The sequence below is a fragment of the Sinocyclocheilus grahami genome, unplaced genomic scaffold (genome assembly GCF_001515645.1).
Source record: "Sinocyclocheilus grahami isolate Dianchi unplaced genomic scaffold, SAMN03320097.WGS_v1.1 scaffold68.1, whole genome shotgun sequence".
Classification (NCBI taxonomy): Eukaryota; Metazoa; Chordata; class Actinopteri; order Cypriniformes; family Cyprinidae; genus Sinocyclocheilus; species Sinocyclocheilus grahami.
In genome coordinates this window covers 390689-409255 of record NW_015505247.1, presented here as the reverse complement: position 1 = coordinate 409255, position 18567 = coordinate 390689, and the positions used below count along the sequence as shown (strand labels likewise).

At 39.5% G+C, this 18567-nt stretch overlaps 1 protein-coding gene across 4 annotated transcripts; it reads left to right on the top strand.

The window, feature by feature from the left end:
• The first annotated feature begins 3712 nt into the window (after positions 1-3712).
• Positions 3713-17933, top strand: LOC107585221 (leucine-rich repeat and immunoglobulin-like domain-containing nogo receptor-interacting protein 2). Of its 4 annotated transcripts, none has more exons than XM_016272134.1 (2): positions 3713-3971; positions 15953-17933. In XM_016272134.1, the coding sequence occupies exon 2, from the start codon at positions 15959-15961 to the stop codon at positions 17780-17782; it is 1824 nt and encodes a 607-aa protein (XP_016127620.1). In that variant the 5' UTR covers positions 3713-3971; positions 15953-15958; the 3' UTR covers positions 17783-17933. The 4 variants fall into 4 exon arrangements, with proteins under 4 accessions (XP_016127620.1, XP_016127623.1, XP_016127621.1 ...); XM_016272137.1 differs by lacking the exon at positions 3713-3971 and adding an exon at positions 4285-4334; XM_016272135.1 differs by lacking the exon at positions 3713-3971 and adding an exon at positions 4467-4608.
• Positions 17934-18567: the final 634 nt, after the last annotated feature.

Genomic DNA, 18567 nt, shown 5'->3' with positions numbered 1-18567 from the left:
GATCCTTCAGAAATCATTCTAATGTACTGATTTGCTGCTTAAGAACAATTTCTTCTTATTATCAGTGTTGAAAACAGTTGTGCTGCTTAATATGTTTGTAGAAACTGGTAGATTTTCCAGGAGACTTTGATGAATAGAAAGTTCAAGAAAACAGCATTTAGAAATCTGTCAATTTTTAATCGATTTAATTTATCTTTGCTCGATAAAACAAATAATTTCTTTCATAAAAACAAAACAAACAAACCAAAAGATTTACTGACTCCAAAATTTTGAACACACACACTATTGTTCAAAAGTTTGGAGTCAGCACATCTTTTGGTATATAAGGTTTAGATTACACAACGTTTAGATTTAGTGGAATCCTCATTTACATGCTTCAATAATTGTCACTTACACAATATGCACTTTTCTGTGCAGCATTTTCATCTGCCAATAAACTAAATGTGAAAGTAATATACTTGAAGAGCATTTGGGAGGAAAGATTGTCAGATACACATCTATGAATATTATGATTAATGGCCACAAGATGGAGACTCAACCTTCACTTTATCTCTGCCAATTAGTCAGCCCCTCACTGACATGAAGATCTCAGGCCTGTATGTCTACAGCCTGAGATCACTGCCACGGAGTTCACATGACTTCTCTGTTTGTTTGAGGAATCATATGCTTCTGTTCCATATACTTGTCTGATAAAATTTAACACCACATTTGCTTGCAGCAAAATAAATGTTACGCATACATGTATTTTTTATTATTACTGCTCCGGGTGTGTGTTCGCGGTGTGTGTGTTTGTTCACTACTCACTGCTGTGTGTGTGCGCTTGGATGGGTGAAATGCAGAGCCCAAATTATGAGTATTGGTCACTATACTTGGCCACACGTCATGTCTTTTCCTTTCCTTTTAACACAATACTCTCTGAAGTCAGTATGCCATGTTCAGGAATAAATGCTATCCCTATTTATAAATGCTATATAAATCACAGTCCAGGTCTCACGGAAGGGTGATTCATGTACAGATTTGTATCTATTTGCCTTGTTTTTTAGGTTTATATTTGTATTGCCCAATAATTATTCCATTTTCTAAAATGTCTCGCTCAATATCCAAGCACAGCATGACCCCTAAATGCTTTCCTGGCCGTTATTAGACTGCTGATAGATGAGTTTCTATTTCTTTTATGAGGCAAGGCATAAGAAACCGAATTGTCCGCATCCCGGAAACGGCACTCTGTCACACACACTGTTAAGTGTGTTTCAGTGGATAGGATTGCTCGTGGCAGGAGTCCCTCGAGGGCTCGTTTTGATGGTTTCCCATAGCAACCGACTGGCCAGTGAACGGCTACATATGGAGTGTGATTGAGAGTTGAGGAAATGTGTTCTGTTCACACTTAAACTCTGACACACGATGCTGCATGATTCTCACAGGTACTGCTTTTTGCACGGCAGATGTGTGAAGAGACATTAATGAATGTATCTCACTCTGGGCTCCTTTTTTCACATCAAAGTGAGCCATCGTGTCTCTGCATCTCGGTTTGTTGCTTTCAAACAAAGATGACTGAAATGATCAAACATGCAAAGAAACATCAAAGCGTCACCTGCATAATTAAATTGGTTGTTTTTACATTTAACTTTAGAATGTTTCATTTTCTTATTCATAAAGAAGTAAAACAATTGTCTCTTCAAATGTTGTCAGTTCAGTGCATCAAGCCTTTTTATTGGTGAATTTAGTCATGTTTATTTGGGCACATGATAGGTGACATGTCATTTCTGCACCACAAGCAGAACGAAACAGAATTGTATACAGTATGTATGTAAGATTGGAACGGGAAAAATTGTTTTGTTGATGTTTTCAAACAGGTTTCCTAAACACTTCCCTACTGTTCAAATGTTCATCAAGCAACTAGTTCCAACCATTCACTATTGGTTCAACCAGAAGGCATTATGTATAGCTAAAAAAGCAATTTGACAGTTTTGGGAGTAAATGCAGCAGCAAATGTTCAATTTAAGTGTGAACAGACTACAGGAGTCACTCCTGAACCATCTGGGTGTTAACAATAAACATTCATGGATGCTAACAGATTAGCCTATATGGCTATTTGTGAGTGAAGTAATGTTAGCAACCAGAGGCATCTCATCATCTGGAAAGTTTTTCTTTTCACTTAGCTGCTCTTTTTATATAGCATGCTCACTTTGGACAGTAATGGATCGCCATTAGACCACAGGGCTGGTAGAGAGAGACAGGTGGTTGTCAAAATTTGTCAATAAGTCAAGACACGTACCTCAGTCTCTGTAATTTGCCAGCAGTGCTCACAGTGAAGGAAGACCCACATCGACGAGCTGTCAGTGTCCAAAAGAGAGAGAAGCATTTCTGCATTAACAACTAGTCGTTCAGTTCGGTTCTGTACACAGCAGAGGTTTAATATTAACTTGGTTGTCAGTACCAGTATTTTCCAAGTTAATTTGATTGTAGAATGCAATTGTCCCTCTCATAAATAACCAAATTTAGTGTGTACAGAACAAGATTAAGCAGTCAAAAGAGGAGTGACTCTGGATTAAGCTCCATTGTGAACATAATGTTTCTTTGTTACTACACGTGTTTGTATGTTAAGAAGCGAACACTTTTACAGACACCTAAAAGCAATAGAGATTGCACTTTTGCTCGCACCAAACAGAATGTGATTTTCTTTTTATTACAGTAATGTGGTGAAGCTTCACTGTAATTGTCTCTGGGGGTGTATCTGGCTTTGCATGTGTGGGATTCCTGCTCCTGGAATGTGCAATCACAGTAAGTTTTCATTTCTTTGATATCAGATCAGCATGACAGAATCAGATGATAGAGCTCTACAATTACAGCTGCACCTTTGAAAACACATTTGGCATTCGGTACAGCACATGCTGCATACATTGACGCCCCAGATACCGTCGACTAACTTGTTACTATCAGATCATATACATCAAAGGCTTCATCTGTATGGCTGACACCCTCTTCAGTCAATTATTTTCTTGTTAGCGAGGCTTAAACCTGATGGCGAGTGGCTTAATTATAACACCCTCTACATTGTGCACAATTACTGGCAGTAGCATCCTTAGTTTAGTATGTAGAATGAAGAGCCTGTCATACTCCCAATGGCAGATTGCCATCTACACCATGTTAATAGGAATTAGACATGGCATTTTGTGTTACCTAAAGTACCATCAGGGAATCTGCCCTCGCTTTGTCCCCTCAGCAGGGTTTCATATTGAAGCTCACGTTGCCGGACAAGCGAGTGCTTTGTAATCTTTTAAGGCATTTGGCTGCAGCTATTTTAATCCGAAGGCTGGAGCTTTAAGTCAGACGCAATATAGAGAAGTAGAAGGGCCTCCCCATGGGCTAGCCGGTTACACGAGTAAAGCTCAGAAGGAGAAAGCGAGAATATGTGCATGCAAATCAGCACGAGTCCCTTTTTTAGCATGATCGTTTTTTTTATGCCAAACTGAATCAAAAGTGTGTCGTAGAGCTTCACTAACTCCACTTCTTTCTTTCTATCTCTATCTCATGTCATTCACCCTACATTCCCTGAAAATCTCCATGACGACCCCATCCTCTGTCTCTCCATCTCCGGTCTCTTTCGCCCTCTCTCTCTCTCTTTCTAGTGTGCGTCATGAAGAAGAAAAGTGCCTAATCCCCTTGTGGAACTCAGTCTAACAGACACACATGCAGAATCCCTGCTTTTGGGGAAACGTCACACACAAGCGCGTCACTCTCATCCGCTGCTTCTTTACAGCGGGAAGCAGCGGATGGAGAAGGAAAAAGAGAGAGAGGGAGGGTGGCGATAAACGCTTATTGTTCTTGAGGAGCCTGAACTGGAGGTGTGGCATCTGCCGGGCGTTGTCGTGGAGACAGAGTGCTGGCTGTTCCCTCTTCCTCTTTGCTGATCTCTCAGACGCTGATCACAGGGACGCTGATCCTTATGGCATCTAGAACAGCAGCCACAGGTAACCAGCAGCACGCATTGAGCACATAAGCCTACCTATGCCGTGAGGTGTGTGTGTTTGTGATAGAGTTAAGACTATTTAAACTGTAGTGCATGGAGGTAAAGGTAAAAGAAAATGCTTTAAAGTGCGTGCTTGTTTGAGACGCTCTGTATGTGGCAGGTAGGAACGGATCAGAAGTGTGTATGTGTGTGCATTGTGACTCATAAAGGAGAAAGTGGTGATGTATTCTGCCAGGGGTTTCAGCGAGTGCTGCTGCGAATTTCCACAGCCCGCTCCTGCTGCGCTTTAGTGGAGAGGTGGGAAAAAGAGAGAGACACAGGAGCGAGGGAGACATCACTGCGATATTTCATCAGCGCGGTGCACGTAAGTGTGTCACTAGTTCACTTTGTCTGTGACGGACGGTCAGGTGTCGTTAATGTGCTCGGTCGTAGCGGAGCTCCTTCGGCAGACGGCGGCCACTTCGATTCTGCCTTCAACGCTTCCGATCTCACGCTCTGATAGACTAGAAGGGCTCCGGACAGTGATGGATGCTGTTCATAGTTAAAGAGCAAAAAGTGTGGATTTCAGGGGGTGGAGAAGGACAGGTTTGGGGCTGTCAGACACAATAAAGAAGACCTGCCTTTGACTGACTGAATGAGTAAGTAACTTAAAGGATGAATTAGTGTGTCAGGGTGTGATGCACCTATTTGCATTTTCATCTCATCAAAGTGTGTCGTCACATGTGACGAGAGCACGATTATTTGGTTAAGACAAAATATGAGCTCAGCTGATCTCCAGGATATGCAATTCCATTTTCACATCCATTAGGGGCTGAAGGAAGAGGAAAAAAAGAGGGATTGAGAAAATGGACCTGGCAAGTTGATACAAGGCTATTTATGTGTATAGCGAGGTGAGCTTCTGTTGTATTGTAGGAATGATGTAGGGAACATTGGGAAATCCATTTCCTTTTTAAAAAAAACATTTGAGAATGTAACTTTTTGAACTTGCTGTGAATTAGTGCATCTGTCAATGAGTGTGTAGGCTGTAACAGAACGTCTGAGTACATACTGTTTTTGAAAGTGTGAATTGGTGTTGTCTTGAAAAGTTTGTAACGTTGTTTTAACCTAAAGACTCAAGATGTCTTCATATATTCCACATCAGGAAGGAAATTATAACTGACCCTAAGATCATGTTGCTGTCTACACCCTGGCACCTTCTGATGTATTATCCTTTATGTCCGAACTGATTAAATCACAGCGTCTCATCACCCCCCAGAGAAACAGCAATTCTTTACATTCAGAAAAAAACGTGTTCCACCTCTTTAACATTTTATCTCCTAATTAGGCTCTAGGGGAAATGTTCTTTAATGTGGTATATTACAGGGTAATTACCATGTAATTATTATGTAACAAACGTAGCACAAATTTCACAGTGTTTAATAGGTTTAATCTCTTCTTTATTCTCCTCATAAGCTACACCAACAGGTCTGTATTGACGTTATGTGCATACTGCTTTTATTTTGCTGACACCTTGTACCAACTAGACCATAAAATAAAGTGTCTGTCTTTTTTTTTTTTTTAGCAAAGCAAAATGGTTTACCTAGATTAGTGCTGCCATATTTCAAGAAAGAAAGCTTCCAGACTGCTTTTACAGAAATTCACAAATGCATTTGAATTCACAAATGATTGGTATTTTAAATGATTGCTCAGTGAATTAAATCAACTTGTTTTAAATGTAAATGTAAACACTGAAGACATAACATTCTGCTACTGTTTGAAATGCTTTCAAAGGGCATGCAGAAATGCATTTACATTAACATAAATACATTTTTTCTTGTATACTTTTTGTACACCGTGTCTTACACTGTCAACGTGACTTATTAGAATGTGCATATATTATATTGTTAAAGTTACTCTTCAGCAGGATGAAAAAGATATGAATCAGGAATAAAGCCAGAGTGGCACTTTAAAAAGTGGCAACAAGAAAGTGCCACTGAAAATATAGTGTCGCGTGAAGCAATAGTTATTTGATCCAGCTTTAGTTAGATGTGGTTAATAATGAGTGTATTTATTTATCTTGCTCTTTCTTATTTATTTATTATACAGTTAATTGGGTTTATATTTTTACACTGCTAATTTGCTATAGTTAACATGGGCTAATAGGAAATTTGGTCTCAAGTTGGTTTACTGTTTTGCTTTAGTTTCACCATTTATCTTAACCTCTTAATGATTCGTCAATCGCTTCGATTTTTCGATTATAAGCAGTTCACTTTCTTATAGTCTTGGCAGGCTCAGACAGGACACGACTGTGTTTGTTGTGTTACAGCATGGTTGCAAAAAAGTAAATAGCCATCTAGCAACAAACAGCCAACTAAGAGGAAAGGTGATTCTAGATGCAGAATAATAGGCACCTCTCCCTGTAGTGAAACGCAGCTTAGTCACAGCAAACTAGCACAGATGTACTTAGATACTGAAGTAAAGGAGAACTAGTGGCAAGTAATGTAAACCCTAGTTCCCCTGGGGATTTGTAAATCACAAATCTGTTTCTCCAGAACCAAGCCTAATAAGTCTGACAGTTTAGCTGGCTTCATTAAGGAACTTTGAGGGATGCCAACAGGGTTACAAATTAGACACACTAGTGTTAACAATCTGCAGTATATGCCAGGGGATATGCAGGAGATGTCTAGGCCGAGAAGAGGGGATCAGAGAAGTATTTTTACTGAAGTGAAACCGATTTTACCTGGAGTTTTTTATGTTATAAAATCTGTGTTCTCTCTCACTCCACGATCAGTCCAGTACAAGCATAATGCAGTTGCATGTATTCACCAGCAAGAATTCACCAGCACCACATATTAAATACTGTTAATAGACTATTAGCAGTCAGAATGAAACAGAATCGGTTAAATATCGTTGGAAACCATATATTATTGTTAACAAATATTATTGTTTCCCTGGTTTCCCCAATAGGGTTTTTTTTCTAACCTGAGAGCGAAGATGGGGAAAATGGGAAAACCTGGAATGTGGTTGGATTGGAATGATTACAAATGCCTTGTTTGAGTGGAACGAGATTAGATATTAAGCTACAAGATTGATTTTATGTTGGGCTAATTTGAGGTTCTTTTGTCAAATATTACAGCACAGGGCCCGCTGACCTAAATATTAGCAACCTGTCTCACCGGAGATATTATCACTGTATATTTTGCTGGGACTATAGTTTTATGAGCGCTTCTAGAAGCCTCACAGTGCAGCTCACATATACATGCTAAACCAACTAATATTCATAATTAGACAGATTCATTATACTGTCAGAAAGTATGACATGAAGAAAAAAGTTCCTGCTCTTAATCCTGTCTGACTAAGCAAGTGTTTTTGGTTTTTAATTAGGCTTCCTTTCAAAGTGCCTATTGCTCTGCTTCAACTCCACCAGCCCTGATGGCCTCCAGGAGTTTCCTGAGCGTCCTCTAGGGAGACCGCACACTAGCAGTCTAATTTTATTCCCTCCGTTAATGCTATGAGTCATCTTTGAATTAACTATTTTTTTAACGGTTTAAATAACTCCTTTCTTTACTATTTCTAAAGGGAGGGTTTTTTTCATATCCAGGAGTGGCCAGTTTCAGCATATTTGTGTATAACTGTAATAAGGATTCTCTGTGGTTTATCCTTACATCTGCATGCTATTCACACCTTCGGTGCCACGAACTACTAGGGTAGTTCTCGCTGTTTTTGTTAATGTATTTGTTTGTCTGACTGTTGTTGCTTAACACAATGCTGCATGGGAGAATGAGGTCATATATTTGTTCCTCCAGCTCACTTGTTTGCTTCTTTGGGGGCAAACAGTTCTCAAAGAGCTGAAGCCTGATAACTATCTCAGTAATCTGCATTATGTGCATGAATTAGCATATATCAGGCAACAAACTAAATATGCATGTGGATGGATGTGTGGCTGTGTCAGTCATGTCTGTATGTGAGATTTTGTGAGCTTTTGGCAGTTCAGTCAAGTTGCTGTGAAACTTATGCAGCCATTGCCAAAGTAATTTCACTTAGTGTCTCACTTCACTTATTTTAAATTAAATTGCTTGACCAGTGCCTTCCATTAAAGCTGCAGTCCGTTCGTTTTGCCTCTTTGTCGCCATCTCTGTTTGAAAACCTGGAATTGCAGCTGTGTGCGGAATTATCTAGCTTGCGTGGGTTGTGAGTCGCCACGGCTCCAGCGCGGATGAATCTAATGTTTTGAGGAGTATGTGTGGCAGTCAGTCACTGCACCGGTGTGAATATTTACTGTACTTCACAATCACATATTCTAGCTTACGTCTTGGAATACATGACTCAAATAAGCATTTTCACTGGATATTGTCATCTGAACAAGTAAGTAACAAGTCTGCCACGTTTGTTCTGACCAACTGAGGAAAAAAGCATTACCATAAATCTCGCTACCAATGGTGATTAAATCTAAAGATCGGTTAGCTCATATCACATCAAACCATGCAAATTAGTGTTGTTGTTATACTTTATTCTCAAATGATTAATGTTAACATCAGCATTGGTGACTATGAGTATAGTGTGTATTAGCTTGTAGATTTCAATTTCTGCACAGTCTAATCTAATTGTCATACTCGTAGAATTTCATATTAAGAAATTATTTTAACCCAAAAAGCAAACTATGCTCCCTTCGAACTGGTTTTCTTTCAAATACAAATCTTTGTAATCCCAGGCTATCTGTAATCAGAAGCACATTTAAAATGGGAATATAATTTAATTTCATTCACATGTGTTTCATAAACACATAATCCTTTATGGATTACAGTCCGCCATCAAAATGGTATTTAATTATTCTGGCTGCTGTGAGAAAAGGCTATAAACGATCCTCCACCTGCAGGATCCTCACATGCAATAGCCTAGTAGCCGGGACAACTTCTTTATGTTTACAGACGTGACGTACACTGGCTGGTTATGTACTTGCTCAAATATTGAATATTTGGATCATTTTTAACCAAAAAAAGTTACGGACTGCAGCTTTAAGTATGCTATGGTTATTTAGAAAAATGACTTGGGTGAAACAATGATATTTTAGGGGAAGATGTGTTTGTTTAATCCACTTGTATGTGAATCAACTCATGCGTTTTGTTGGTGGCAGTGGTTGTTGCACATTATCCATCATTGTCCATCCAAGTGCCAAGATTTTATGCCAGAGCTGGTTGTATAATGGTAAAGCACCCTATGGAATCAGAAACAGACTTTCCTGAGAGCAGAGCTTCTTAGAGCATTTGACAATCCTGATTCAATTCCCTGGACATGCCAAGCAAGGATAGATGTTCAGTCTCTCCTCCAAGAGGAAAGTGTCCTCATGAGTGTGAACACCACCAAAATCCTCATGAAGAAGAAGTTTTGTGGTTGCCAACCTATTTGCTTTTTAAAATTCACTTCCGTTCCTGAATTTGATTTGAATTTGAATTGAGGTTGTAAATAGGAACTAGAATTGCATACAATTAGAACACTGAAGGAAGTAGATTTAAAATGAACCGAAATTCAAAAAATATATTTTTAACCCTAATACAAAGACAAAACTGGGCTTGACAGAAAAAGTAAAAAAAGAAAAAAAAAAGTCCCTTATGTAGAAATCAACTTTCTTTGGGGTATGGCTAGCTAAATTCGTATTGAACACAATTTTGCACAACCCACTTTCTAAATGACCTTTTCTTCTTATATTACCAGCTTTTGCTATTATATCTTTGGAGTTATTTTTCTATTGTGTCTTCAACTATTTTCTCATCCCTTACATAATATCTGTGTTCTCTCTGAGGGCGCTTTGAACTTACATCTTTAATACTTACATTGTATGTTATTTTCTAATAGTTTAAAGCAAACTGTTAAAGGATTATTTTGAACAGTCAAAACATATGGAAATGATCTGAAATTAAAAAAAGTAAAATATAACCCCAATAAGTGTAATTTTTTACAAAAAGGAAATACTATCAAAACAAAACCTAACAGCATTGTGTAAAAGTTTTTTTTGTCCCCTTATAGAAATCTGTACGTAATTTACACATACTTTATTTATATTAGGCCCTGCCAATTTTTTGGACCATGGTGGGGCTAAATGTCTTGGTGGAAAAAGAAAAAAAATCCATTCAAATTTACAATTTTACATAACCCTGTTGCTAATATGGACAAGAATAATAACTCAAAATGGAACTTGTTGAGGAGAGAGGTGTGCTGTAAATCAACCAGATTAGATTTTTTGTGGAAAAATCCCATGAACATATCATGGGTCTTGAGTTATGACATGGGGCAGTATGCAAACACCTAGCATACACACATTGCCTAGCAACGCCATAGCAACCACCCAGAACACCATGCTATCACAGCAGTGACTTTTGCATGGGCAACAACCACACATATTTTCAACATGAAAGGTAAAGTCTAGCTCTCTGTTGTGTTTGAAAATAATTAGGCATAATTATTAAGTGATTAGATAACCTTTTATATTCTAAGGAGAATAATTACAAAAGAAAAGGAACGCAAAAGGAAATACCTCTGCAGCATCTAAGTAAAACTTTCATACGCGCTTAGAATTGAGGTCCTGTGTGTGGGAGGGTGTGTGTGTGTTTATGTTTAAGGGTTAGTGTCTAGGTGGTGGATTTTGCCTGCAGGGTTAATTAGCATTGCAGAAGCAATGTCTGGAGGCAGTCGGCTCATCAAATCTCGCCTTTTCTCCATCTCTCGCATCCCTTTCTTTTATTGTGTGTAATTGTGTACACTCCGAATATTGTGTATGCAGAAGAGAAATCAACAAGAAAGCATAAATGATGCTTCCACTACACAGTATGGCGTGATGAGCACACACGCAGACAAATGCCAACGGGGGGAGGAAACCTGTTGGCCAAATAAACGTGACTGCACACACATTGATGTTATTACCCAGGCACGCAGGTGGAAAGATGAATCAGTATGCCTGATTTCTTTGTCTCATTGTTTATGCATTGCAACATGTTCCTCTTTCTAAATGACCTCTTCTTACCTCGTATATGCTTCTTACCAGCTGTTATTACATCTTTGGATTCTTTTTTCTATTGTACCTTCAACTGTTCTCTCTACCTTTACATACTATCTGTTCTCTCTGAGGGCATTTTAAGCCCTATAGTCCACTCCAAGAATAAACTATAGTCCATCCAAACTATTTTTAAAAGCTTTTTTTTTTTCAATTCTTAAAAAAAAAATAGTATTATGCATAGTTTTGATCTTATATAAATTGTGAGAATACATATAATATTTTCATAACAAAAAAAAAGAATTGATACATTTTTAACAATATATTGAAAGCAGGCTAACCAATAGCCATATAATATTTATACAGTATATAATAATAATCAGTAATATGTAATAATATAATTTATTCTTAAATTTCATAAAATTATTAAAATTAAACATTTTAAAAGATTTTTAATTATTCAAAATTTTACATTTAATTCAGTTACTTTCTGCAATTTCTGAGTAAAAATTGTTTCTTTTTTGTGTGTGTTAACATATATATATATATATACACACTCAAAAAATTTGTGTAGAAAAATCTTTACTCTGAAATTGCAGAAAGTAACAGCACGTAACACTGAATTAAAATGTAAAATTTCAAAAAAGAGACACTGAAATAGTATTTTCTTGTAAACATACTCAATCATCTAAAATCATATATTACTTTATTATCATTCTTTTTAGATCATTATTATATAGTACATACAGATAGTATTATATTGATCAAAATTGTATATAAGGGAGAGGTGCACTTCTGCTAATCGGCCAAGTGGACGGCTATTTATCTCAAAATGGCAAATACTGAGTAAATATTGAGCTACAAATGATCTTTGGGTGTTTAAACATTTGTGTGTTTGTATTTTACACTTATTAGTATCCAAGTTAAAATACTGTCATTTGAAGAACAAATGCTGACGGGCTTGACAAATGCACCCTAAATTACGGCATTAACAGCTGAGCCCAGACACCCTACTGATTGTGTACTGAATGTCCGTTAAACATAAACACATTGCATCAGCTCTGCCAGCGAGACAGCCACAGACGTAGACAAACACACATGCACACATAAACACACTCATTTATACCAATAAGGATAGCTGACAGCATGCAAACATGCAGGAAATACTGTATTCCTTCTCGTGGGGGAAACGGTCATCCTAATAGTAGAGAAACTCAAATGAGTGAAGCTATGCGCTCTGGCAAAATCATTTGGGTATTATTAAAGTATTCAGTGGATTCTCACCTGAGCTCTAGGGATATGAAACATTCAGAGATAAGGGCTTGATTGACGGCTTGGTTGCCATGGGTGCAGAGCTACACAGGGTTTCAGTCTTGTGCAATGTGAGAGACGTGTGAAGAAGTGAATGTGTAATAACGCAGAGATCAATAGCAGGAGTCAATAGAGCTCCACTGGGCTGGATCAGAGCATCGTAGAGATACTACAGCATGCCGTCTGAAAGCGACACGCTGGGAACACACACAGCCCGTGGCACCTACATTTAGACACCTCTGTATGAAATGATCACCAAATGTAGTTCAAGCTTGCGCTGTAGTGCTGAATTAAACATGAGATCCAAAGACCCCGAAGGATCAAGGTCAGCACGTATGCACTCTCTACCATATGCAAGCTGATATATTTACATATGCATGCTTCATTCGGCTTCACAAACATTCCCAGCACCAAACTTTTGCTTTTTCCCATTTGGTCTCAAAGCTCAGACTCACAGCCTATACGGTGGGAGATGGGACACTGTGCTCTCAGTGGCTGTGGTGGTTTCACTCAATGAAAAATGGATGAGACTAAAATTAGATAAACTAAAATTAGACCAAGTTAATCTGCAGAATATCCTCAAAGTAAGAGAAACCATAATGTTCCCAATCGCTGTCAGAAGCGAGACTGAGAGCAATGAGACCGACACAGCCGGATTGTTTTCCACAGCTTACCTGAAATGTATGAGCAAACGCTCTGATCTTTACTTTAATATGCTAGAAGAGGACAGAAAAATCAGGGAGTGCTACTATAGTGTGATCTCTGCGCACTGCTATTGTTTGATGTCTGAGTGCTAACTAAGGTTAAATTGGGCGTTCTAGCATTTTTGATTCGAAACAAAAAAAAAAAATATATATATTGTCAGTTAGTCAATACATTACATTTCTTTTTTGTTCTAGTTCAGTAAACACATTTCATCTGCATTACACTAGTGTACTTACAAAAACAACAAAAAACTTTTAAGCAGGACTCTGGAAGACATTCTCCAGCCCAAAGCAATATTATAAATATTACTTTTATTTTTACAAACTTGGTACCATTTTTTTCTGATAGTAAGGATTTGGAATCACCAGCAGATTGTAGGGTTCCCCTACCTCCAAAATCCCAGTTTATTCCCTATGTGTGAAGTGTGTTGTAGAGAGAGCGACAGATTGCTTTTGTGAGAGAAATATTTTGTGAAAGTCCCAAGAAGAATCTGCTCCCCGCAGTGTGACAATATATCCTCTCAAATAATAGCTTATCTCCGTTCCCAGAAAGAGGACTTTGTAATGATTAATTGATAAACACTGCCTTTGCATTTCTAATACAGACACCTTTACCAAGAATTACATCAATGCTCATGCTCTCCCCTGCTGCTGATACTGTCATCAGATCGGCTGGGATGAATTGAATTATTAACTCATTAAAACTTAATAAACTTGTCAGTGAGCTGCTCCCCATAATGAACCACAGGCTTAGCGCTGCCCCCTGATGTTCCACCCAGACGCGTCCTCCGTCTTCATTCGACACTCATGCTGGCAGGTGAACATTTGACGTGTTGCGTCGCGACAAACCTGATGGAGTTGTGAATGAAACTGAGCGCCGCCAAGGTTGAGAAATGCTTCTCTTGAACAAGCAAGGACATTTGCAGTCACACTCCTTGAAAAGCAGTGCGAATGTGGCAGCATATTTTGTGCATGTATTGATATTGATTTGAAAGCAAAGCATAGCCTGGCTCTTGCTAATCAGTGTTCGAATGAAGCATCCCGTGCTCGTCATAGAGGGTTTGAGTCATTTAGGCCAGTGTGAGGTGAAATAGATTTTTAAAGAATTTGCACCTCGACTTTTGTCTTGGTGAGTTTAACAAATTCCTGTATTTAACTGTGCAGTCTAAATGCATTAGGTACATTTTTTAAATGTAATTTGCATTAGGTTTATACAAACAAGTTTGTTGTAAAATTGCACAGTAGATTATTATTGACGCAGTGAAGCCACATGTCTAAATTATATATCAGAGGGAAACTAGGCACAAGGTTTATTCCGTGCATGCAGGTCAATCTGTAGCTATATCGGTTATGAGAGCGCTCCATGGCTTGCCAGTTCACTGAAAATTGTCTGCCCCATTTTTCAGCCCAAGATTATGACCATTTCTCTTTATGGTCATTTTAGAGCAATAATGGAAACAGATGCCTTTATGATTCTATTCTATTAATAATTAATTGAGAATATGTGCATGTAACCTTTCCCCAAATTATGCTCTTTGATTATTCTGTTTTCAATTACTACACTGACATACTGCCTCTTTCATAATAACGAGAAATGCATCATCTTGTAGTATGCAACAGTGTGCATTAGGCCTATGTCAAAGCGAGTATTTCAGATATTTAAAAAACAGCCTAAAAGTGAGAAACATATAGAGATTTATATAATCAGAGCTGCTGGATTGGTCTGGGGATGTTGTAAAATGTAATTATCCGTTCCAAATCCAACTTCAGCTTTTATGATGAAGAATTCATTTTTAATTACAAGACTAAATGGCGGTACTTTAGATGCAGGTTTATATGATGCATTCTCATGCGAGATAGATACAAATGTAAAAGCTCCCCTGCTGTTGATTCTTATCTGTGGTTCTGTCTGTTCAATTTTCATATTGTCTGAAATAAGGGGTGTATTTCAACCCATTTCATGTTGGTGGTAAAGTCAATTAATAGATAATAAGATAAATACCAAGGTTAAATTGTCATTATATAAAAATGCGCAATTAAATAAAAATCTAATTTCTGTCTCTAATTTTGTTGTGCCTTTTTCTAATTTTATATTGTATGCCTATTTTGTTGTCTTACAGCTAATAGTGTACTCTCCCTCATCTGCCCTAATTACCAGGTAATTTTTAAAATAAACATAAAACATTTAGACAGACGTGGTCTACGTCAGTCTACGTATCTAATCTAAAGTACACATTTGTGATCCAGACCTGTGGAATGCCTGCCTTTTGCTTTCCTCCATTATTGATTTCGATTGGCAAAGCAGGACTTTGTGCCAAGGGAGCATGGGGTTTCCATGGTTATGGCATGTTTGGAGATGTCTTTCTGAAAGCAGGTTTTGTGTGTGTGTGTGCGTATGAGAGACAGAGAAAGAGACGATCGATGCATCACAGCTAGAATCAGGAGAGGTCTTGCACAGAGGAGGTGTTGGGAAATTGGGATGGAACAAAGGACATGATGTGCATGTATGTGCATTATAGGGGTCATTCTACAAAACACAGGCTTATTTATGTCCCTCATGCTGTACACATATTGCATGTATAGAAATATACAGTGGATACCAACTTTTACTATCAAACATATTTGTAAACACATGCAAAATTTTTTTTTATCTTTTTTTAGATTTTCATTTATGTATATTATAAAAGACTGTGTCATTAGGTCAATGGTTCTCAACCAGGAAAAGAGAACAAAATTGTATGTTAACTGAAATCATATTTTTCCTTCGCAAAACTTTTGCTTTCACTCATTTGCGTTTATGCATTTATTCCTTAAAAATAAGGTGGATACCATAGCCCATAATTTTAATTTAAAATTACCTTGTAGAATGACCTATTTTGTACAATGACCTATAGTCTCAGAGTATATGTATGTAGATGTTTGCATTACCTTGAGTGACTAACCATGCAGCCATCTCTCTCAACTATATCATATTTCTCTGTCTCTGTTTTTTCTCTGTAGGTGGCCATGCTGTTCTCTCTGCTCTCTTGTGCTCTGGGGCTCTCCCTCCTGCCACTCCTCCTGTTTCAGTGCCCCACCCACGCCTGCCCTGCCCGCTGTGAGTGCTCTGTGCCCACGCGTTCTGTGTCATGCCATCGCAGGCGGTTAGTGCAGGTGCCTGAAGGCATGCCTATAGAGACAAGGGCATTGGACCTCAGTAAAAACCGGCTGCGCATTGTGACGCCACAGAACTTCTCCTCGTTGCTTTTGCTGGAGGAGCTGGACCTCAGCAACAACTTGTTGTCATCTGTGGAACCTGGCAGCTTCCGCGCTCAGCTGCGGCTACGCTCGCTCCGACTGCGCAGCAATCAACTGACTCTGCTGCCACGCGGAGCACTGGCTGGCCTCAGCGAGCTTACCCTGCTGGATGTCAGTCAAAACCGTCTTGTTATTCTGCTGGACTACGGTTTTGAGGAGCAGCGGAGGCTGAGGGTACTTGAGTTGAGTGATAATGAGCTAGTGTTTATCGCCCCTAGGGCCTTCAGTGGCCTGGCATCCCTGCGCTCTCTGACGCTGCAACGATGCAACCTGAGCACAGTGCCCACACATGCTCTCGCACATCTGCATGGTCTAACCAGCCTGCGGTTGCGGGACTTGGGCATCGCGGAGCTTCAGGCCCACGCCTTTAAAGGCCTACCACGACTGAAACACCTGGAAGTGGACCGTTGGCCATTGTTAGAAGGGTTTCCAACCTCTGCTTTGCAGGGACTGAACCTCAGCACACTGTCCATTACCCACACCAACTTGACGTCTGTACCAGTGGTGACACATCTGTTGTATCTAACGCATCTCAACCTGTCTTACAGCCGTATACGTGTACTGCCAGCAGGGTGGTTGCGGGGAATGGGCCGGCTGGAGGTTGTACGTGTGCGACAGTCTAACCTGATCAGTGTGGAACCTCAAGCATTTCAAGGAGCCTCCTCGCTGCGCCTTCTTGACCTTTGTTACAACCGTCTCTCCACACTGGAGAGGAGTGTTTTTCCTGCTTCCGAGGCCGTGCAGACTCTTCTGATTGGCCAGAACCCATTAGTGTGCGACTGTCGTCTACGCTGGCTCCTGGAGAGGTCTCTACCATTGCTGTACGGCGATGTTCAACCGGAATGTAGTGCTCCTGCACCCTTGGCTGGCAAGCCTCTTAGGGACCTGGTGGAACCTCAAATCTCTCGTTACGTTATCTGCACCAAGCCCAGGGTTGTCTCCATGGCAACTTACCCAGCACAGGTGGAAGAAGGGCAGAGAGCTTGGCTATACTGCAGTGCAGATGGGGCTCCACCTCCCTCTATGTCATGGCTAACACCGCATAGGCGGCACATTACCACAAAGAGTACGGGAAGAATGGTGGTCCACACCAATGGGTCACTAGAGTTCCGCATGGCAGAGCCTCAAGATAGCGGCATGTACGTGTGTGTGGCATCAAACCCAGCAGGCAATGCCACTCTATCCGTCACGCTTGCTATTAAAAGCTTGGGAATCAGGGACAGAGCCCTTTACGCCAACCGCAGCTTTCTTTTTGACTCTGACTACAACAGTTCCCTGATTAATGGCACAGAGGAGTACACCATCAGGGTGGTGCTGGACTTCACCACCATCCTGGTCTCCACAGCAATGGGCTGCCTCAGCTTCCTGGGTGTCGTCTTGTTCTGTTTCTTGTTGTTGTTTGCATGGAGCCGTGGCAAAGGAAAGCACAGAGGTAGCGTGGACATTCAGTACGTCCCACGAAAGCGGAAAGGTGCGAACTCAGAACTTACAGAAACAAGTGGGCCCAGACGAGTCAACATGAAGATGATCTAAACTTTTTATATGACCGAGGATTTCATGGGTTGCATGGTTGCGTATGTGTGTCTGTTGGACTTTGTGAGTCTTTGGGTATATGTGCTGCAAAAGATGCAAAGGATGTATTTAATCATGAGATTTTACATGTGGTATCCGAATGACAAAAATAAAGAAAGTAGCGTGGACATTCAGTACGTCCCACGAAAGCGGAAAGGTGCGAACTCAGAACTTACAGAAACAAGTGGGCCCAGACGAGTCAACATGAAGATGATCTAAACTTTTTATATGACCGAGGATTTCATGGGTTGCATGGTTGCGTATGTGTGTCTGTTGGACTTTGTGAGTCTTTGGGTATATGTGCTGCAAAAGATGCAAAGGATGTATTTAATCATGAGATTTTACATTTGGTATCCGAATGACAAAAAAAAAAAAACCCCCCCCCCCCCGCCAAACCATATAATGCGCGTCTTCTGCAATGCTTTGTCTGTAGAAAGCATTATTTGGACAGTGCAGAAGTTTGTTGTATATATTTCATATTTGTGGGAAAGAATGGTTTATTTCTATATATATGTATATATATATATGTATGTATATATATATATATGTGCTGCAAAAGATGCAGAGGATGTATTTAATCATGAGAGTTTACATGTGGTATCTCAATGAAAAAAAGAAAGAAAAAGAAAAACGCCAAACCATATAATGCGTGTCTTCTGCGATGCTTCGTCTGTGGAAAGCATTATTTGGACAGTGCAGATGTGATTAAATTCAAGTTGTTGTATATATTTCATATTTGTGGGAAA

What these genes read in the sequence shown, in the direction of transcription:
- LOC107585221 (XM_016272134.1), top strand. Translation starts at nt 15,959, where the DNA reads ATGCTGTTCTCTCTGCTCTCTTGTGCTCTGGGGCTCTCCCTCCTGCCA.